Source organism: Patiria miniata, unplaced genomic scaffold, assembly GCF_015706575.1.
Source record: "Patiria miniata isolate m_02_andy unplaced genomic scaffold, ASM1570657v1 HiC_scaffold_8, whole genome shotgun sequence".
NCBI lineage: Eukaryota > Metazoa > Echinodermata > Asteroidea > Valvatida > Asterinidae > Patiria > Patiria miniata.
In genome coordinates this window covers 1041964-1065854 of record NW_024037075.1, presented here as the reverse complement: position 1 = coordinate 1065854, position 23891 = coordinate 1041964, and the positions used below count along the sequence as shown (strand labels likewise).

General features: G+C 39.1%; 1 protein-coding gene across 2 annotated transcripts in view; it reads right to left on the bottom strand.

The window, feature by feature from the left end:
• LOC119719100 (polycystic kidney disease protein 1-like 1) overlaps positions 1 to 22380 on the bottom strand; it is an 85744-nt gene extending 63364 nt beyond the window's left edge. For both annotated transcript variants that reach the window (XM_038188415.1, XM_038188416.1), the window contains exons 1-10: positions 22123 to 22380; positions 17187 to 17316; positions 16278 to 16370; positions 15621 to 15796; positions 13965 to 14120; positions 10015 to 10337; positions 6619 to 6705; positions 5221 to 6505; positions 4547 to 4681; positions 2298 to 2410 (exon numbers count right to left, since the gene is read on the bottom strand). In XM_038188415.1, the coding sequence (XP_038044343.1) occupies positions 2298 to 2410; positions 4547 to 4681; positions 5221 to 6505; positions 6619 to 6705; positions 10015 to 10337; positions 13965 to 14120; positions 15621 to 15796; positions 16278 to 16370; positions 17187 to 17316; positions 22123 to 22201 (2577 nt within the window). In that variant the 5' untranslated portion in view covers positions 22202 to 22380. The remainder of the gene's footprint in view (positions 1 to 2297; positions 2411 to 4546; positions 4682 to 5220; positions 6506 to 6618; positions 6706 to 10014; positions 10338 to 13964; positions 14121 to 15620; positions 15797 to 16277; positions 16371 to 17186; positions 17317 to 22122) is intronic.
• Between the last annotated feature and the right edge of the window lie 1511 nt (positions 22381 to 23891).

The following is a 23891-nucleotide window of genomic DNA, read 5'->3' as shown; positions in this document are numbered from 1 at the left end:
GGATCAGTTGCCAAAAAATATATATTGTTGCTACTTATTGGATCATAATATGGCCAACACTGATGCCCATTGTGATGGCCAAGTACTACTCTGCTATTGCTAGGATGAAAAGGCATTTGCGAGAGAATAGGCCTTACATTTTGTATTCACGAGTCGGCCATATTGAATTGAAAGTTAGGTAAAATCTTAATTTTTTGAACTTGCGAAGAGAAGTGAAGCAACTTAATTTATAATCAATTCCAGTCTGCCTCAATAAATAATTTCAAATTTGTAATTAAACATTCCCTAATGTTTAAAGCCATATTAAAAAAAGACAGTAAAATAAGGCTGCATTGTGCCTGCATAAATAGTATGGCGCCATCCCATTCAACAGTTAACAATCAATGAAATACATTCAGGGAACTCGACAAAAATGGCCAACTTGTGAATAAGGCCCATGCATTTCCAAAACTTGTTGAAAAGAGAAAAATGAGGGGCTTCGCTTGGCTGTGGGCCTCATGGCGATTTAGATGTTAACTACAATAAAGACTTTCACACTAAAACAAACAAAGCGAAAGAAAACAAATTGGCAAGATGCCAGCTGAACGAGTCCTCTTCCAGGGTTTCTTTGTATTGTTCTGTTACCCAGGGGTCATTAATTCGCCATCCTGGCCCCAGTCATCTGGCCAGACAAATTAAGTTTGTTTGGAGTTGATACAATTATCTGGAAAACACAATCTGCAAGAGTTTTATGAGGCAAAAAAAAAAAAACCTTCAAAAACAATTGACTGAGATGATGAGATCGTAAAAGTTGTTTTCTACTGGAGTGGGGAATTTAGGAAACAGGTGGCTAAAATACTTTCTTGGGGAGTCAACGACCAACCAGTGGAAACAGTGGCAGACAAATGAAAAGTTCATATACACAAAACAAAACAAACTGTTTATATTATCCAATGACCAAATGATGGCAGAATTCCTAGTTTTAGCTCAGTATTCGGAGGTCATCCATTTTTTTGTTCAATGGCTCCTGTTGCTCCACACACCGTACAAATAAAAGGAGACCCCAAATGTTATGTATTTCTTTACCCATTCTGTACAAAAGGCTTGGAAGTTTTTTAGGGGTGGACTTAAATGAAAAAAAATCACTTGGGTTGGGGGTTACGTGCAGAACTCAACAGTTGGTGCTACATATGGGTCCAATTCAATTGCAATAACTTTACATTGGCATGGTGACATAATGACTGATAGTTTCAGAACCTTTCAGTTGCTAAAAAAAATCTTTTCCTTTTCCGGTCCATAGAAACAATCAGAAGTAAAAAAAGTAGTAACAGTGGTGATTTTTCTTCTTTAGTGTAGGTGGTGTGAAAGTTGAGTAGGCTAGCAGATGTGGACCCAGACTTTTGGCCCAGTCAGGGGGAGGGACAACTGAAGTCCTTTGAGATTAACAAACGTCAGGGGAGGAAACGCACCATTCAGGTTGTAAAAGGATTGTATTGGTTTTGGCACACTTTTCACGACATGTGGTCAACCGCAAGTTTTAACACCAGATTTTTAATGCTTCTTTTACACTGCTCATGCGGTGATAAAATAGATTTGGAAAAAGCTTCAAAAGAGGCAGTTAAGTGTACAAAATGAGAAAAGGACAGATTGTTGTTGTTTTTTTTTGGAGGGAGTGGGGGGGGGACACAAATGGGAACCAACAAGAATGATTTCACCATGCGGTGCTAAAAAAAACTACTCAAGGTTTACCTTTTTGGTTGTGTGTTTCAAGACAGAGAGACAGGGCATATATAAATTCAATTACATCTGATTTTAATCAAAATGAAGATATTCACATAAAGATAAAATATATTTACCTTTGAAAAAAAATAGAAAGCCCTGCTATTACAAAATAGTAAACCAATTTTGAATCTAATGTATCACAACACATTCATCGTGAGCAAAAAATGTTAATACAAGTTCCACAACAAAAATACAATAATTTGCAAAGCGCATAAAGCATTTTATGGTGTAAACTGCAGGCAAAATGGTTCTTTTGCATAAATCACAACAAATAAAACAGAAACGACTGTGCTTGCAAGCCACAACAACTGTACATGAACGACTGGTGTTTGTATACTTACTAGAAATCCGAAGAAGAATGGCAGCGAAAAACACACAAAGGGAGCAAGTTAAATGCATATTTCATAAAACCAGGATTCATTTTGTAGCAACTTCTATAACAGTGCAGAGCACTCTAAGTATACCATACCGAAGGGTAAAAGCCCAAAATTAATGTATTAATTTCATCGTAACAGATACATTTTGTTTTTACTTACCTGTAGTGAGAATGTAAAGGGTTCGCCGGCCTCACCAAACGTGGGACAGTCCAGGGAGTATTTGGTCTGAGGGATGGTGGTATCGACAGTCCGCTCCTCTTGGCTTACATCCACTGGGATATGGAAGAAAAGGATACAGTGTTTAAACAGACATAGCACTTACACAAAATGTCAAAAGTGCGACACGGGATACCAAAAAAAGCTTTTGTAAAGGAATTCACACATCCTAGGCAGCGAGTTAGGGGTATTATGGATTACAAGCTAACACTTTGCATATACTCTCAGCAATACTTGTCTCTCAAATTGTATCCAATTTTATCACAATTGTTTACTGCATGTCTGAGATTAGAAGGGAGGGTGGAACCACCCCCTCCCCTCCCGACCCCTCTTGCACAGCCATGAAATTAGACCCAGATTCTGCCTACAAACCATGTCTGCAGCTTGACACCCCAGACATTGTTACAGAATAGAGCTTAATTACTCACAGGGGGAGATTCTTGTCCCCAACCTGTCCAGACACAATTGATGAATCAGACCATGTTGGCCCTCCAACAAGAGGGATATTTCTAGACAGTTGGGAATGACACAGCCTGTTCCTCAGGGGGGAGGGCAAACCCCCATCAATTCCTAGTGAAAATGAGGGGGCTGATTTGCCAGGGGGTTTGGGGAGTGAAAAGGGCAGGTCTTGGGGACACGTCTCTCGCACGCGACTGATATCCGACGCCAAGATGAAAGCAACATTGTCACATTTGGACACTTAAGTGGTTCGTGGTGGTCTATGTTGTGACAACACTCAAAACGGAATACTCCATCAAACCGGAGTGGATGCTAGATTTAATTTGTTTTTTTTACCCTTTTTCTTCAATAATTTAGCTAGTTACACAAAGTACACATACAAAATATCCAGATATTAGTTTAATTGCTTTTTTTGGTCCTTTTGTAGTTCATGCAATTGAAATGGGGGGCACATTAAAAAAGGCAGTGGGTAGCTCCATTGAACTCAACTGAAGCTTAAAATTCATACTGCTTTGGTGGAATAAAGATAAGAACAAGCAAACAAGCTTACTTGTAATTCCCTAAAGGAACAGTAGACTGATTAATCAACTCTTAAGCACTGTGCTACATTGTATTACATTGTATTTATTCACTGAAGAATGCATAGACTCACAGAGTGCTCAGGCTGTTTTGGGTGGTACAGGGAGTAACAGGCGGGCTGTTTTGGGCGCTACAGGGACTTATGGGTTCAGCATGCGGGTGACATCACAGCCACTCTAATGCCACACTCAATATTCCAGCCGTGCACGTCATTTTGCATGTCGGACATTTTGTGAGACATTTGGTTGCGCCATCAAGGCTCTGATTGGTCAAAAGATCAAGGAGTGGAGCTAAACAGATCGGTCTTTTGGGAATCACAACAAATGCTACGTGCGAGATGCACAGCTGCTCAACCTTGCTGCTCCCTTCTTTGCAACAGGTTCGGCTGGGCAGACAGATTATTTTCTACCTCCCAAGGATACTGGGAAAAAACATGCATGAAAAGGGGAAAAAGTAAAGAAAAAGAGACTTCAAAAATAGAAGCATTGGACATTTAATTTAATGGGATGAAGGTCTACCAGTTTCCTGAATAATTTTTAGTTTCCATGAATACCAAAAGCTTCAGCTCCTTGTCTTTTCAACTTAACAAAACCCTTTGATTGAAAATAAAAAAAAATTGACCATGTGGAGGTTCCCTTCCTCTTAACTTGGGTTCAAATTCCTTAAATAAGGATACAGTGAAACTACAAATAGTTAGTACTACAATTAAATGCTGCTATAACAAAAATCGCTATAATGAATATTTGGCTATAACGACCATCCCCTTTGGCTCCCGAAATAGTAAATTCTATTATAATGCACAATCCCTTAACGGACGACCACTATAAGGAACATTTTTTATGGACCCTATCGTGTTTGTTATAGTGGCGTTCTACTGTATTACCCATTCTGTGACAGTCACTTGTGAGTTAGCCCGGTTGTTGAATAGAGCTGGGCAGTGCTATTGTATAGGATAACCCCATAACACCAATGAATGAGCTAAATCCGGCCACTGTGTATACCAGATGCATGGAAAGACTTCCAGTGAATAGCCATTGTGAACCAATGGAATATAATTTTGTGTGTTCTGGTACAAGCTTTTACCAGGCTGGCCTTGTGGTTTTTTTTTCTCGATTTTTTTGCTCAGAAGAAAGGGGAAGTTCATAACCAATTACCTTGATTACTGGCTTGGATGACCACCTGTTCAGGCTGTAAACAGACCGGAAAGGTGAGTAGGGGGCTCGCACTGGTCAGATTCTGCCCTCTAGCCTGCCAGGTGTACATTACATCTGTCCGATTGGGTATTTCACCTGCAATTTATTGCGGGAAGACAACATATGAGACCAATTTGATTCCTCTGCAGAAATAATTCCTGTATCGGAGTACGAAGATTTTTTTTCTTCAAAATCTTGGTTTTGTTTTCAGCTTCAGTTATATGATCAGGCATGCAATTGGGAATTTAGGGGGAAAAAACGAGGAAATTCCAAAACACACAAGACTTTGTACAGTGTTTTTCAATTTTTAATGGCATTCGTGAGAAGTAAACAACGAAGAAATCAGCGGATTTGAGGAAAAGTTGTACGCCTGTATGATTGTAGGCTCTTCAGCACAAATACTCCGGTTCAGTATACCTCCTGTTTTGTGCAACAGAAACTGTTGTGAGGCCAGACTTTGAAGTATTTCTTTAAGTTTCAACAGAAAACGTTTCAAGTAATGAAGCCAAGGCCAGAGACCAAACCGCGATTTGAACAATGGCTCAAGATCTTTAAGCAATCAGTTTACCAATTTACGAGCGATCCTGAGCATACTTGGCAAACAGAATTAGCTTTGAGATCACAGTTGTACTCACCATCCAATCTTGCCAGTAAAACTATCCGCTCGTTCCCGGGGTAAAACTCCTGGATTGACACCCTTCCAACTGGTTCCTGTACCACCACGCACAAAGTTGCATTGTCCGAGGAGATGTTGTTACTCGCAACCACGGTCGCATGGAACACACCTGGGTTACTGATGGCCAGTTCTAGGATGTAAGTGTTGTCCCCTCCAAAATGCTGAACGTTGGGCATGACGTGTCCAAACTCCGTATGGACTGAGAATGTGACGTGGGTGCCCTGAAGGAGAGTTACATTCACGTGAGTGGGGTGACCAAGTATGGTGGGGCCGGTGCTGACCAAGCTCAGCCCGAGTACAGGATCCTGCACTTGAACTCCTTGCAGGAGGTAGACAGTCTCAGAACTGACTTTGTTACGGGCAGTGACGCTCACGTTGTACACTCCGCTGGTGTAAAATGTGTGGTTGGCTTGAGAGGTTGGGAGAGCATCCAAGAGATAATCCCGCTGTTCGGTGATTCCTAGTAAGTCAGAGAAGTGCCATGTGAATTGAGTATCACTTCCTGCTTCAGTGGAAGCTGTGAAGGGGATTGTTGCGCCTGTTGGCAAGATCCCACTGCTGCCACCGATTAAGGAGAGGCCTCTGATTGCTTCCTGGATGGATATATCTTCTTGTGCATGGGCAGTGCTCACCAGATTCACAACACTGACTTTCAGAAGGTACTGGCCTGGCTGGGTGAAGTTGTGGAGGCACGTTGGCTCCAAATAGCAGGCCAGATCAACAGTCACATTGTTTGATGTCACGCTCCACAGGTAGGACATGTTTGCCGTTTCAACAGGCATCATGAGACTAAAATTGGCCAGGGATTGAGTGGAGTAAACCCCCTGAGTCTCAATCTGGATGGGCCCCAGCTCTTCCTGGACAATGATGGCTGATTCCAGCTTCGCTGTGCCTGCGCTCTGGCTGTCCCAGCTCTGGAAGATGTTGGCCTCCACGGCAAAGACGCCGGCATGCCGGTACTGGTGGCTCAGCGAGACGAAGAGGGTGCAACCCTCGCCGTAGCTGGCGGTGAGGTGCAGGTGCGCACTGTCCTCGCCGCCGACAGTTATAAAGGTGTCGTTGACGTCATACATGCTGTGGTTGAACACAGAGCCGTCACCAAAGTCCACCTGCAGAACAACCTGCTGCCTGGCCGTGGTGGCCATGGTAATGAGCAATCCCAGACTACTGTTCACCTTGTTGATGAAGGCAGAGTTCGACGACAAGGACATCGTAAGATTTGAAATCTCATGACTCACAACCACCTGATATCAAAACAAATTGATAACAATCAGAGTTGGTTTAAACAGGTATTGGCTTAAACCTTATATAGGTGAATGTTTGAAATGTAAATTGTGGTTTGTTGAAGTGGACTTACCACACGAAGAGTCTTCCGGACACTGCCGAGAACATTTGAGACGTTCACCACAACATCATACATTCCCTCCACTGTAAATGTATGTACCTGTAACATATATAGGAATGAAAAGAACACCATATTTGGTCATTTTTTAATTTATTGTAAAACAAGCTTGAAATGCACAACCATCTACAATATCAAACTGCAACAACTTTACAACTTTGCTTACATACACATAGCCGAAATTATAAGCATCCTTATAGATTACCTAAATAACTTTTTAAGATGTTTTTAGACGGTCTTGAATCACATTCCAAGTTCAACCACTGACGAAGAGGAAAACCGTAGGCATTTTGGCTGAGATTTATTGAAGTACTTGAGATAAGAGATGCACCTACTTCGCAGAGTAGACTACCAAGGTGTAAATATATTCTCACTTCTACTTAACTAGACATGAGAGTTGAGTGCAGTATTTTTTTTATTCTTCAAAGAACTTGCTTGAAGATTTGACCCAGATTCATGGCATTTGGGTCACAGATAAGCACTGTTTGGGCAGTCATGAACTCAGGCATATAGGTTTGGTGACCACAACATGTGGCAAGGGAGTTGTAAAAAAAAAAGGGGGGGGGGGAGGGAGATCGAGAGCACTGACACGCACCATTTACAACCAAAACCAAAATTTGATCAGTAAATCACAGGAAAACCGGTCTCCTAAGTGGCATAGAGTTGTGATAATAAGGCCAAGTAGACAAACCGCAGGGCTGTCAAAGTCCAGCCCTAAATAAAAACTGTAAGTTACGCACAAGATTTATTGCTAAACCTACCTTTTCCAGCAGGCATTGACCCTCAGTTTGACAACCATTTTAGTCGGACCATGTCAACTGAGAAATTTTGTCAACAAAGATTCGGCTGAAATCGAAGCTACATGTACGTGCTACCGAATGAAGAATCATTTACAATTTTTTTAAGAAACAATACTGTGTTTTTAAGTATTTAAGTGATCTTAAGTGGTGCTTTAGAATGTCTGGATAAATGGCCTTGTTGACACCTTGAATATTTTAACCAAAGTCTGGAGGAAAGTGAATGATGAGATAAGCAAGTCTGGAACACTTCACCGGTAGATTTTGTTCTAATTCTAATAAATGTGATTTGAAGCTTTGCAAGTTGGAATGGTACAATAAAAGGTATATTTCTAAATAATTTTGTTTTTGTGAAGGGTTTCTTCTAGGGAAAAAAACGTGGGATGAGACGTGGGATATTTTTAAATTTTTGATTCTGTCTGTCCTCAGGGACAACAATTTGTAATAGTTTTACTACAATTTCAGAGACAGAAATGAGTTTGGAAGAGAGCATCTTGGAGTCAGATCTGGGGTGGATGAGGAGGATGAAAAGTGGGTTGGGGTGGAGGAGGGGATGGGGTGGGTGGAGTGGAGACAGGGTGTATAAATAGTTCACCTTTAATGTAACCTTCTTTCTTTGGGTTCTTAAGAAACATCAAAACACTTTTCAAAGGCAAAACAAAAAAATGTCTGAAAGGTATTTCAAACTGACAAAAACAAATTTAGAACCATGCAGGAACCAGTTAATAACAGAATGCCATTAAAATTCCAAGCCTAACATTCGGACACCAATTCTATAAATAGCTACCAGAAACAAAGGCGAAACGTGGGCCCCAATCAGGCACCAATGAGTGATTTAAGAGTTTGTAGAGGGGGGCTTAGGGGGGTGATGTTGCAATCTCGTTTATGACTGATGCGATCTTGTTACATTCCAGGAGAGAAGGTGGAAAAGTGGTCAAATGGACCCAACAATTTTGTCACCAATTGTACTAAAGGCGAGACAACAAAAGAATGACAGCCAAGGGAACAATGCTTTGCAAATTCATATATGAAGTAAAAATCAACCATGGAGCGTTGAAAAACTCAGTCAAGGCTGAATTTTGTCACCAAGCCAAAATGCAAACCCATTTTTGTCCAGTGAATAGTTAACAGACAGGAAAATTAAATTGACCTTCTTTTTCAACCAAAGAGAGACCAAGAGAATTTGGGGCAAAAATCTGGATAAAATTAACTTCACAGTCCGAACGAAAAATTAGCTAGAAAGCCTGAGGCTTTTTGAAGTTTCTCTGACACAAATCAACAAAGAATCAGCCGCGGCTTGAAACAGAGACCTGGCAGTTCCTATTGCCCCACCAGATGGAGCTTTTCGGACCTCATTCAAGGGCTCCGGGACGCCCTTTTTCTTTAACCCCAGGACATAAGTGGCATTGGGCTGGACCATAGCCCAAACAAGAGGCCAGAGTCACTTTGGAGATAAAAGCGCGCCGCAAAGTGAGTGAGCTTCAAATGAATAACATCCTACTTCATCACTCCGGTTTTCTTTCAAGATTAAAAAGAAAAAAAAGAAAAAGAGCTGGGGACAAAATGAAAACCAGATGGGGATTTCAAACAATCTTGGCTTAATGAAAACAAAGCGAAGCCTATTTCGTGGATAAAAGAATGGAATAATGTCTGGATGATGAAAAATGATGGAACATTGCTTCTTCCAATATAAGAATTTAAAAAAAAACATGTCTAATTGAAGGATTCTCCATTGCATGTTTGAAATTATGAAGGTATAGAGCCTACTGGTATTTCTTGATCTTTTAACACACACATACAACTCAACGGGACAGGAAGAGAAAAAAAGGAAATTGACAACTGCCATTTATACATTTTGTGATGTTTTCCTCATTTGGATTTCTGTTTGGAAGAAGTAGGGGAAATTAGGAAGGGGGAAACATGTATTACAGCCTAAACAGCGCACAAGCAGGGTGCGGTTTGGGGATTCTAAGACTACTTCAGAACAGTCAAAGTTAGCCTGGATTTAGTTCAGTTCTGACTGAAGGGACAGGTTGGCCAAAAAATTCAGAGCACTCATTTGTCACACACAGAATGCCCTTAACGGTAAAGTTTTTTTTTTTTGAGGGGTAAATACAGTAAATTGAAGATAAATGTCCTAAGTCCAACTGTAGTAAGGGTGAGATTGGGGGAAATTTAAAAAAAAATATTGTTCAGGCAAAGATGCAACACAAGATGGTACATGCATGTGTTTGCCCTAAAAAAAGGCATTCCTAAAAACTGCCCATTGCAATTGTTTTATAGAAATGTTAATAACTCAAAAAAGAAAAAGTACAGTGATGAAGAACTTAGGGTTTTTGAAATCCACAAATCTTAAACATATCTGGAAAATTCTGTAAGTTCAGGGATGACGTTTTACGGTTAAAAAGGGTAAACTGTTCTACCACGGCACAAGGTAGAACAGTTCTTTGTGCCCTGGTAGAAACTGTGTTTTGACAACTGATGGGGCTAACCTAGCAAAAAATAAAACTTTAAAACAAAATTTAAAACAAAGAAAAATCTTTTTCAAACCTACCTGGATATCCTGCATGCAGGCGATTCCTTCACAGTCAGGCTCCTCTGCAGAAACTTCCGTGAGGTTTAAACCATCGCCGTTAAACGTCCAGACAAATGTCAGGTTGACTCCCATGGCCACCGAGGCCTGAAACTCCACCTCCTCCCCCATGAAGACAGAGACTGCGGGCAGGGAGGCGGTTGCAGAACTGGACATGGGCACGCATGACGGGGCGTCGCCCTCGGTGGGGCGCAGGATGACCTGGAGGTCAGAGGGTAAAGGTCGCACCACCACGATGCTGGTGGTGCGGAGGAGATCGGAGATGGCATTGCTGACGTCTACGTCTGTGAATATGGGAGGAAAAGTAACCCAGGAATGACAATTTGACCTAAAAGCAAAAAGACTAGCGAGCCTACTAAGTAACTAAGCTAGTCCCAGGTGCAAAAAGTTCTATTTAATTATTTCAGAACGGTTATTAACTGCAAGTCTCATTATACATGTACATCTGATCTACAGAATGGGCCGCATTTATGTCATAGACAGGTGATATGGGATAATCCTATACAATAGCACTGCCCGGTAAAGAAGACACTAGGTTGGTTTTCTGGGACTAGGGGAAACAATCAACTGTGGTAAAAATTCAGGACAGCGTTTTCTTTTTTCATTAAAAAATTCAGGTTTTCTTTGTTTCTTGCGAACAAAGATTTGGATCAAAACGGTTTTGGGGCCAACACCAAGATCAAATTTCTATTCCAGACTGAAACAATTTTAATGGTTTTTTTTGGTTTTTTTACGTCATGTGTATAAAAATAAATGGAATTGAATTGAATTGACCAATGAAAACCTTATCTGTTTTTGAGTGAAAAATTTAAACAAACATCCACAATGGCGTGGCATTTATTTTAACTGAATGCGTGAAAAAAGGGCCCAACTCCATTAACCATTTTGTACATACTGCGTGAAAGTCATGTTTTTTTCTTTTTAAAATTGTGAAGTTGTTTTGCCATATTTTGAGAGAGAGATGATGACAATTTCCCAATGTGAAGAAGGCAAAGAGTGGTTGCCATCCAATGATCAGGTGATGTCGAAGTTTACTGACCGCGGCGCGCGACGCGGCGAGGTGGAGCAAGAACTGACAGGGGGCAAACTCGAGTAAATCCGCACCAATTTGAGTCCCGGCGAGCTGCACAGTAGGAGGTCCCGCCTGGCATTGCAAAAATGTATTCATCCTAGCACGCACGGGCAATCAATATGTCTTAAGTTATCATCCGGATAACAAATAAATACTCCTCATCTTTTCAACACAAAATTGTTACTCTCGCTATTTATTTTCTGGATTTTTTTTCCAACAAGGCATTTGCGGTGAGAGCAAGACCATTTCCTTCAACTGCACAGCCAAAAGTTTCCCCATGTACAGAACAATGCAAGTTCAAGCCATATTTATAACTTTTTCCGAGTCAATTCCAGGAACGGTTGATATCTTAGGATCCAGAGAAAATGATAATTTAAGAAGTTAATTTAACCATTTTGGCTCACAGAATTCTTTCCTGAAATATTTCTCAGGGTCAACAGTTTGCATTCAGTAAACAAGATCATAAATTCTGACCACAAATTTGAACTAATTTAAGTGTTCATTTTCATCTGCTAATAAGCATAACAACTTCATTAATTAATAATCCTCTGCATGAATAAGAAGTACTCTATATAAAGCAGGGTCACTTAAGTTTTTCTGATTTATAACATTTAGCAAATGTTATGTTTTCTTCCTTTTTTAGAAAATAACTTTTTTTAAGAATACTGTTAAAAAAAATGCAGTGGACTATTATTGGTCACTTGTGTCCATTTACTTTTGAAAAGGCATTCCAGCACAGTACATGCGGCCAGGGATTTACTTTCCATAACTCTTGAGCCGTTATTTAGGATTCTTATTGAAGAGATTCTGATTGATATTTTTTTTAAGGACCTTGACTTTGACCTCAGAGGAATCTTCACTGTCAACTAACAGAAGGAGGAGATGCAAATCCCCCTCCAAGAACAACGCCTACATCCAGGAACAACTGGCCCATGTTTGTCCCGTCAAGCCACGGGGCGTCACTGGTCAGTGAATTCTTCGCTGGACAAAAATAGTTTGCCGTGGAGACAAATTTTAACCGTTCATTAACAGGCAGATGAATCTGGAACCAGCCGCGACAACGTGAATTTTTATAAAATTCTCTTGGAAATGTGGCATGATACTTGAAAGAATGACTGTCCATTCCAAAAATGTCAGTTTTCCGTTGCAATACATACTAAATTGCATTCAACCGTAAGAACACAGCTTACAAAAAAACTGTTCCGCATTTCATCATGTGAGTGAAGTAGTGGATTTCGCATTAACAAATTTTTCAACTAAACAATGCAATGACAGAGTATAAAATGAAGAAAAGCGTCACAAGTTGTATTATATTGCTGGAGTGACAAATACTAGAAACTAGGGTTTTTTTGTAATGTATTCTAGCTGACCTTTTCGAAAGAGAGTTTCTATAAAATTCTTTTTTTTTCTGCTCGTAAAGTGGAAATACTTGGCCAAACACGGAAGTGTTTTTAGGTGTATGCCGATTTTGATAGTTGCTTATTTCTCCTGTCTAACTTCACAGAAATTAAGTAAAAGGAAGTTTCCTAATGCTGATCATGTGCATTGCTGCATTTCAAAAATTACTAAAGTTGTGCAAGTACGACACAGTGTCCAACTGTTCATACACAGTGAATCATAACTGCTGGGTATCCAGTAATGCATGCAGCAAAAATCCCACAACAAAAGGCCAACACAGGCTTCCAACATTTCTTACACAACGGCCCACAAGAGCACACAAAGAGACTAAGTATTCGGAAGACACCTTGAAAGTGCTTAAGCAAACAGCAATCTCCAAGGCAAACCTCAAACTTTCCAAAGCCCCCTTTACATCAGCAAGCCCCCCAGTGCACAACAGGTATGCAATGCCCGATGCTCGCTGGCACCGCGAGCAATCCCACAAATCCCCCTCCCTTTCACTCCACTTTCTTTATGGCGCAAGGTCGCCCCGCGCTTTGGCTATTGTTACACCAACAGGAGCCGGCCCACAAAGGGGGATTTTCCCCCCAAGGTATACCCGGGTGTACTAATAACAATCTTGCCCCTGCACAAACAGTGGCCGGAGATCGGAGATCGGCAGTCCAAAATGGAAGTAAAGAGTGGAGATTCCAGTTACTGTGTAATTGTGCACCTGTGAATCCAACTTGTCCTTCTGCTGTAAATTGGAACAGCATGTTGGGGTGACATTCACAGAAGTGACCAAAATGGTCTCTGGGCAGTCCAAAAACCCATGAAGGAAATTTGAGGACTAAAATATTTTTTAAATATTTCAATTTCATTTGCAATGTTCTTCCTGTTTCTTCATACTTGTTATTTGAAGAGTAGCTCCAGTAATTGTTTTGAGGTCATGAAGTTAAGAGACCAAAAGGCAAAACATGGAAAGCATTTTTTTTTCATTTTTCACCCAGAGGCAAGCAGCATTACAAAATTAACCTTAACTCCCTAGTGTCGTTTATTAAGTACTGGACCAAGTCCGCCAAAATCCATCACTGACCCTGCTTCACATAATGCTTCAGGACCAAATCCGCTGAAATCCAACACAAGACCACCACTGCTACAGGTGGATTTTGATGGACTTGGCACTCATGGCTTGCCTACAAAAATCCCCAAAATGAGGGAATGGATCTTGATGGATTTCTGGTTAGATTAAAGCAAATATTATTAGGAAAAAATATAAAAAGAAAAATCACATTGTGTTACACATTGTGTCAAGTTGTATTACAATGTGTTACATTGTATCTTGAAGAATCCATAAACTCACATAGTGCTTGGGCAGTTTTGGGGGTGAGGTCAAACGCGGGGCTGTTTTGGGCGGTACAGGGTTCAAAGGGATTCAAACAGCGTAGAAACCTCTACTTACCTATGTGCCACCTTCCCTCGCTGTGAAATGTATGCACAAAACTGCTAGCGGCAGTTGAATTGCCATATCGCAGGGATGTTTCCCCTAACAGTTCACCGTCTACCCTCCACCTGAAGACGATTTCATCAAAATCGCTGGCACTGAAGCCTTCTAGACCTAAAAGCAGGGGAAAAACATTTGGCTTAATTTCAGAGCTTGGCTATATTTTTAAAAATTATTTTGCTGCCATTCGTTCACTGCTGGATATGATGTGGGTACAAACCAAAATATTTCAAAGGCAGTTTCTCAAAAATGAAAAGTCACACACAGCACACGAAAAGTCGACAAATGCAAATATAAAATGCACTGCCAGCAGTATTTTTTTTTCAATAAATTTTTTTCTGGTCTTTCGTCCAACTGATTTGCAACAAGAAAATTTTCTTTAAAACTATTTTATCTTGCTATATCTAAAATGTCAATTTTTGTTATTTTTTTTGTTAATTTTTTTTAAGTGTTATCATATTGACCTCCCCAAATTAGAGAACAAAACATTAATACAAAAGAACTGTCTTCCCCCAAACCATGCAACTGGGACGTAACCAAAAAAAAGAAAAATTTCCTAGCTTTACAAGACTTTCTATAGTGTTTTTCAAATTGTTAATTGTTTAATTGAGAGGTAAAAAACGAGAAAATCAGCTGATCCCAAGAAACGTTGCATGCCTGCCAGTAATATTTGAGATATCTTCTTTTTTCCCCTTCTTTTTACAGAATAAACTTTCCAGACTTCAAGCTGGACTTCTGCCAAAAGGACAAAATATAATCTGACAAAAGGCAAGACAATACGAAACCAAGTTCTTTGTCTGGGGCTGGCATCACACCAGACGCCTTGTCAAGATCGTCCCAAAGACGATCACCCGACCACCCACCTTTACCAGCAAGGGTATTACTGCTAATCTCCCCTGATTTATGATATTTCCTTTTCTTTTTTCTTTTTTGTCGTCTCTGTGGCCCCGGCAAAATTTGCACAACTGTTAGTCCCAAAGAAACATGAACTGTGGTCTTTTCTGATTTCTCCCGACACAGATGTGTTACTTACAGATGTGCGACTGAAACACGTGTTACCCTTGGCATGGGAATATGGGCCAATGTCCTAGTGCTGACTGGCAGAATCTGCCACGTGGTTTTGCACAACTGCCTCTACTTCTGTCACCCGCACTAAACTTACACTGAACATTTCAACTGAAACTTGACCAAGAACTAAAGACTCTTAAATAATTTAGAGTTCAAATGCCAGGAGAAAATGAAGAAATATACATTTCTACAACCCCTTTGATTTTGCATGTATGTGTTCGGCACTGGTTACCAAAAAAGCAAAATCAGAAATCGGGAGAAAAATAATGCAACAAATGTCAGATATACATGTAGGCCTATTTCTTTTCAAACATTTTAGGAGCACTAAAGTAGGAAGAAAGCAACATTTAAGTTTCTGCTTTTCAAATATTTTGAAATTTAAAAAAAAATTGGGCACTTTTGATAGGAAATTTTGCTGACTCAATGAATAAGCATAAGAGATTAGGGTTGGCTGGAGGGAGTTCATCCCCACCCAGACCCACCCTATCCTACTTTACCCCCTCCCCCTCCCCTCCCCCTCCCCTAAAAAAAAATTAGCATCCTTACCTAAATCTGCTAGTTCATCCGTAGCCAGAGCCACTCTGGCCTCAAAGCGGACTGTGGCTCCCTCCTGCACCAAGTGCTGCGTCTGGCTCAGCTCAGCAGTTAATAAATAGGGTCCATCCACTGAGTATACGCTCACCACACCATCACCTCCGCACGGCAAACTGACGTTTCCACATCTGATTGTGAAATAAAAAGACAAGTTAAGCTTAGCAAGGAGATATCACAGATATGTTTTGATCAATAGTTTATCACTCCACATTTTCTCTTACTTTTGATGTAAAGAGTAAATGACAGTGAACATGCTTTGCAAGGGAAAGACAGGCAAGGGAAAGACAGGCGTTTCACCAACCTCATCTGAAATTGTTATTTTTTTAAACCTTTTCTTTGGAAAACCAAATTCACTTCTGATTTCTTGACACCATAAAGTGGATTATTCAAAGTTTCTTTAGCCTCCCTTTCTCTAAATTCTTGTGTTTTCAAAACTCTGCAAAAGCTTTCATTGAATTAAAATATTAAATTTTGCAATTTGAACTTTACAAAATCTCATTGCAAACTGTTCTTGAAGAAATCCGCGATAAATATTGCAAACCACAATGCCATTTTAAATAATTTAAGTGGCAGATAGTTATGCCAACAATTTTTCGAGAGAAAACTTACGTAATATTGCATTGTTTCTCTGCTATCCTTTCTCCTATTATGCTGCTACACGTGCAGTTTGCACCTTGCTCATGAATTCCAGCATACAGGGACCTGTGATATTTATAAAACAAAATTTACGTAGATTTACAAGAAACAATGTCTGTTTTATCCTCAGCCCCCAGTACCTGGCAAAATTGTAGGCGATTGGAAAAGACCCGTTGGGAGTCAACAAGTTATATAACATTTTTAGTACATTTAAATTAATATGAGGTTTTGCCCTTCACTGACGCATTAACACTGTGTGCTCAGTGTGTTACCTCCCGAGTGAAAGTTGGAAAAAATCACTCAGGTGGGACACCCACCCACAACCTCCTGCTTTCTAGTGCAGACGTCTTACTAACTCGACCACCGAGCTTATTTTTCCTAAACTCTGTAAAAGCAAAAGTCATAATGGGCCAGAATTTGAAGGGGAAAAAAGGAAATGGAACTTGCAAAGTTACAAATATGCTAAGGCTACATACAATTTGTTCTATTTGGGCAGGAAAAGGTCTTTGACAAGACCACCCAAACTGAAAAAAAATATATTATAATTTACAACTGGACACCAGACACACATTACAACCAAAATACCTGACAAATCTTTTGGGAACAAGACCATTTTCCATCGGTAGAATTTGTCCATTCTGATTTCTCAGATGTTATTCCATGAGAAAAAAAATAAAAGTTATCCCAGGAAATAAAGTTAGTCCTGTTAACCGTCTGTTTTTCATTGTTATAAAAATATCCGAGTAACAAAAAAAAAAGCATTACATGATGTATGCAGCCCCACTAGAAAGTATGTAAAAAACTGAAGTGATACTGGGTATTTTCAATTTGGTTTGTGGATTTGTGGACTTGTGGATTTTGTGGATTTTGTGAATTTCTTACCCTCTTTCCCGACAAGAGCTAGCACAAGAAGCTGGGGTGAACACTGAGTTTCCCTTCAAATCTTGAAGTAAGCTCTCTGATGCCTCCGATGATGCGTTGTCATGGGTACACCCTAAATACCACGACGACCCTGCATCAAATAACACATTTTTTTTTGCAATTAATTAAGATCTACGAGATTACACTCACAAAACATTACTCACTAAAAACCAGTCCATTTCTATCAGGCCCCACACAGCATGTAAGAATAGGAACGGCAATTTTTCAAAGCTCAAAATTTGTTACCATATGAGACCATGGAGCTTTATGCAAATGATATGCAAATTGTTTGATGTTGATATCCAACCAAGGGACAGGAAGAACAGAACTGTTACCCAATGAGTGAGCTTGCCACACATTGTTTATTACATGTATGGTGGATCAAATTAATCATAAATATTGAAATGGAATTCAGTATAAGAGTTTGAACAGAAACTTGCAATTTTGGTCATACATACGTATACAAAGGCAAGATTTCGTTTAAAACGAACATATTATAATATCAATTTTCACAGGCAGATATTCCCTGTTTCCAAACATTGTGTCTTGCCCTAAGCTAGCGGAGTTGTTTCAAAAGCCCCCAACAGCCCAGCAAATCCTTGATAATGATATCCGGGGCTCTAGTTTTATCCGGACCACCCTCCAAGCTCCACCACCGGTTACCCCCTGAAACGTTCCCCTACATTTAGGACAAGGTATGCTGCGCGTCTGTGGACAAGATGACAAGGTATGGTGGGGTGGACATATTATTTTTTTAACTGCTGGTGCTGAGTTTGTTAACTTTTCTGCCCTTTCAAAGTCTAAACTGTTTAGAGATAATGAAACGTAACGAATTGTTTCTCCAAGGATGAATAGTAAGTGAGATTATATTGTACAGTAAACAAAGACAATTTCCATAAAAAAGAGCAAAATTTGTGATTTTCTCCTTTTTGGTGATGGGGTAGGCTGCAATTACAGAGACATGACCTTCCCTGGTACAGTTCACATTTCCTTTTGCTGTAATTTTCAAAAGTGGATGAATTTGGGGGTTAACAGCAAAGATTGTTACACTGACCAGTTAAAAGTTTTATGTTCTTCAAGATGGCGCCAAAAAAGGCATCTAAGTTCCCCCCCCCCCCCTCCCCAGTGGTTTTCGCCAACCCTCTCTGTGTACCCAGGTTCTTATTCCTCCATGGTGTACCAAACCATTGAGGGGGCATTTGTGCAAGGAATCGGTATTGTATAACCGTGTTTCTAAGAAATCAAGACAAACTGACCATCAAAATTTCTCCAATGAGGTACAGCCATGTCAATGAACCCATCATTCCCAGTACACAGTTGCTTACCACCATGAACAGTTTTCACACTTGACCATCTAAATCATATTGTGTTAAAACATTTCACTGGTCTGTTTGTCCAATGCAAATGCATGGTAAAAACCTGCATCTAACTGTTCCCGGTTCTCTGGCGAATTAACGGTTGAGCTAGCCCCAGTAATCTGACAAACATGTCTGCCAACAAAAGGCGATTTTCAGCCGGAGTGATGAGCCAGCTAGGGGTGACAATACAGTGTGAGGGGCATCAATGGGTTATGGTGCTCTCAACAGGGAATGGTACTTTCAATCTGAATGGGTCTGGCTTCAAATGGTTATGGTGCGTGGACAATGGGGGTTTGACACTATGGAAATATATTTTTGGCACAAACCAGTGCCTTGCATGAATATGTTCAACTGGCCGTGTCAGTAATAATAGGCCTACTTGGAGAGAAACTGGAAGTCTGCCAATTTGACAAATCTTTATCAATTTACCAGGAGGTTTGGTTGTATATTTTTTGACAAGTTTGAAGGAATGAAGACGATAGAAATCGATTCCCTCCAGAAAACTAAAGAAGAGGTGTGCCATGGTTTCCTGGAAGGTCCTACCACAAATGTGTGGAGAGCTAGCATGTCTGACAACTGAACATTTTTTATTTGCTCAATTAATCGTTCCAAAACAGTGTCAAAAAGATAATTTTTTTCTAAAAACCCAGTCATACAATGAAATTGAACACACAGGTATAAAATTCCAGTATTCAACTTTGGATACGAAAAGGGATTTTGGGGAATTTTCCCAACAAATATATCAAAGTACAAATTGTACAAAATTGTCCGTGACAAGATTGATCTCATGACAAAAAAAAGATTTTCATTTTTTAGCACTTTACTTTAGAAAACCTTTTTATCAATAAAAACCGGTGTAAATAAATTTACAATAGAATTGAAATCAAAATAAAATCTAAGTTTTTGGTTTCAGAAATTTAACAGGAAAGTTACTTTTCCTAAACATTTTGAGACTTGTTTTATCAATGGTAAACAATGATTTAAATTTCCACTGTCATTAGGCATTTCTCTCCAAATTTGAATAATTTCACACAAATATTTTCCAAACATTCACACTCTTTCTCCAACATAACTTCACACAAAGACAGTAAAATTTTCAAAAACAATGAAGTATCCTAATCCACTTTAGCGGCTGTGTACGTCTACCAACATAACCAAAATACTATCTCTTTCAGGGAAGTTGTGAACATTTTGTAAGTATTTAATTATTACATTGCCACGCATTGTTTTCGCCGTAAATTTTATAATTCTTTTTTTTTTATATCTGTCAATCGATAAGGTTATGTTTAAAAACAAACTCATCAGGATACTGGATTCTACTGCAACCAAAATACTAAAGCTGCTTTGCCCATGCTACATATATAAACAAACATTCAGATTTAAACCTAAAAATGGTTAGTTCTGTCATGGACAAAATGATGGAGCTTCTTTGAACTGCTATTTTCTTTTCAAACAATGCAAACGAGATTTGACTCAAACATTGAACAAAAAGATCCATCCTGCATGTCCTTTTTGTTTTAATTACCAAGTTCGAATTGGACTTGATAAGCACAAGTTAAGATGTTTTCAAACATGTCAAATGGAAAATAAGATTGGAAACACAAAATAAACAATCCTTCTGCTGGTTTGTCTTCTTATCCAAAAGCTTTTCTTCGTCATTTTGTTTGTCTGAACCTATCCACATGTTAAATTTCATTGGTAAGCATGGTTAGCAAACTTAGGCCAATCAAAGAACAAACAAAATACGTGACATGTTGACATGTTTTGGAGACATAAACAACTGGTTATTTGACAGGCATGACAGCCTAATGTCTTGTGAGACAGAAACAGAATATGCACGTCACTTAAAAGTTGATTAGCAAATTGGTTTGTCAAAAAGGAAAGAATGCTGCATCCTGGCGCCACTTTTTTTCATTCAATATATTATCTCAATGAAGGTCAGTCATTGCAAAAATGTTGCATAAGACATGAATCTGGGACTGAGAAACATTTTCAATTTTGTCAGAAAATACTTTGAAAATGCACTCTACTCTCCATAAACTTTTTGTACACAACCAAAGATGTGGTGTCTGGATACTACACTCTTTCTGGTTAATTTAAAAAAAAAAAAAAAAAGTGGCATCACGCATCAGGATGCTGCATTTTATTTCAACCAAAATGTAAAAGCTGCTTTCCCCATGCATTTTTTTCATGTTTAAAGGGAATATACATCATTTGCTTTTGCTGTAATTTTCAGAAATGGATGGAATTAGGGGGTTCGAAATATACAGCAAATATAGTTACACTGACTTTTTTGAGGTTTTGGGTTCGAAAATGCTATAAAAACCAAGAAAAACGATCATTTCCCTGTAGTCTGGTTCCCTGACTCCATATAAGAAGAAACAGAGCAGTTTACATACATTGGGGAATTGTAAGGTCAGGGAACCAGTCTAGCTGGCTCGTACCCGTTCATAGGTTTGTAATCGATTGCAAACAAGTGCGATGGTCGATTGTGGCCAGTATTTGAAAAAAAAGCCAGTTGTTTCCAACGCTGATCGGCCGATCAGCGTTGGAAATTGATACAAAAATACCACTTTTCTTGAAAATGACAGTATACCAGGTGCCATGATTTTACAGGATGCTTTACACTGTCATTCACTAACAGTCCAGCAAGGTATTTCAAAGTGATTTGGTAGTTTTATTTTTTGATGTTTGCAAATGTTGTATTATCCCTTTAAACCTGGAAACAACAATAGCTCTTTCACTAAATCGCTATTTTTGCATTATAAGTCAGTTATTTTTGACATGTTTTGAATGAGATAGGCCTATTTGAACACAAAAAATTGCCCTAACATATTTTTGTTTAAATTACCAAGTTCTAATAACTAAGATAAAACTTATAATAAGTATTTACAAAATCTTATTAATTTGTCGAAGGAGCACACGTATATACGTATATGAGCAGATATTTTGCGGGAAAAAAATGAGATTTTTTTATAACATGTCAAATGAAAAATGAGAATTGAATACAAAATATAATAATTAATGTAATCCTTCTGCTGGTTAAGTGGTTTGTCTTCTTTATTATTCCATATTAATCCAAAGCCTTCTTCATCATATTCCATGCCTGAATAAATGTTCATAAGTTATGGTTAGACTCAGAGAACATACAAAATATTTCACATGTTTGACCATCATTCCTAACTCCATGGTTTGACCGACACAAACACGACAAACATTAAAACAACAACAGTCAACAGGCTGGTAGTGGTACTTATAAATGACTAGTCGCGAGATAGAAGCAGAATAATTATGTACGTCACCAAGTAAAAGTTTTGGAGGGAATTGGTATGGGACAAACCCTGTCACAGTGACACAAAACGCAACTTGTTCCGACCCACGAGCGCGGCATACCACAGATGACAGAGCAAGGCGGAAACAGCCCGTGCGACCCGCAGCATTCATGGCAACACGGGACGCCATGCACGCCAAACCACTTCCACCACACAACGAACTTTCTCGGACTTCGACCGACAACATGGACAACAACTCTTACTTACCGGCGACAAACTGGGCTAAAAACACCACCTGAATCCCCAACAACAGCACTGGAGTGACCTTGGTCTCCAGGCATTTCATGTTGTCCGTGAAATAAAGTCCATAATCCACAGTTACGAGTTGGTTTCCTTACGAAAATTCCGTCATTTTTCGTACCAAAGTTTCACTTCCGCACATGTTGTGTAGACGTACACCAAATGCACGTATTTCGTGAGTGCGAGTACTGTACAGCACACAGCGCAAAGTGCACAATGAATGGGTTATCTTTTACCCCAGGGCCATTTTCAATCTCAGCATCTCATGACTGGAACTACTTTTCTTTTATATCAATGCGCAACAACAAATCAATGGATTTCATCTCCCAAAAGCCACTTTATTTTCCAAAAAACAACCACAATAAAATATTGCTATGACCTTTACAAGAAATTTATAAAATTGCACCATGCCATTTAATACAAAGCATTTTATTGCCTTCATTGATAAAGCGGAGGTATACATATTTGCCTGCGTGATTTGTAAACGCAGGTGAATAACTTTCCGTGATGGAGGATACGAGTAAACGTCTGCCAAGTATATTCGTCGTACGCGGATTTTTTTCTACTCGAAAAACAGCAACTAAGTTCGATTCAAACGTCACAATTAAGATAGTTTTTCATTGTGAAAGATAATTCTTCATCACCAAAACGTCTATGTATCAACATGAATACAATTTACACAGGCTTGTGAAATACACCAAATAATTAGTCACTCACTGGAAAAAGGATTACAAAATAAGTGGAAGACATTTCCAAAATTACTAGTCAACGCAGGATTCATTTTCTTAAGTGTGAACAAACATATTTATGTAAACTTGAATTATGTTTATCAAATTAAGGTGAATATTGCATTAAAAAAAACCTAGTATTTATTATCGTGCTAAAATTTCTTCACTTTTTCTGAGTATCTGATTTTTGAAGGAAACACTACGTAAAAGAACTGGTGGCTTCCTACCTCCATGCTTTATCCTTCTCAACTTCACAACTCAGAGGGCGCTATTTTGAAACCATAACAAAGTTTTAAAAATACTAATTTGACCATTTAATTTCTAGTGATATAGAGGACGCTACTCATGCAGCCCATTAACTTTTCGAACTTGAACTGTCGATTTTAGAGGGCGCTATTTACAAGACCGGTCACTTCCTGACTCTGTAACATGTTTTTATTTTTTGGGGTGGGGTGAAATTTGCAACAGGGATTTCAGAAATATTTTGATATTATGTATTAATTTGTTGCTGACAACAAAATTCCCGTGAGACAACTTATAACAGTTGTTTGTTTTGTTCAAATTACTTTACTTTTTTGACAAAATGATTTTAAACCTGTTTACCTTGAAACATACAAATCTATCATTATTATATATCTTACTTTTTAATTCTTCAATTTCTAATAAATCAAATAACAAATTTCGTATTTTATAAGTCTGCCACCGGGTTTCTTTTAGACAAAAATTACGTCTACAATTGATGCCTCTGTAACTGGTAATTCTGTCCCCCTGGTAAATGTGTCCCCCCCCCCCCCCCGGACACATTTACCGGCTCGTGACCCGGTAAATGTGTCCGGGGGGACACTTATTACAAATATGATTGTAAAAAACTAGTGTTTTAAACGTTAAAAAAATCCATGTTGACTTCCATTAGGATTGTATTTGTTGCAAATAAAATCCTGTATTGTTACGGTCATAATAGCTTGATTAATTGACGTTTTTTTTATGAAATGATATCGTTTGATGCCG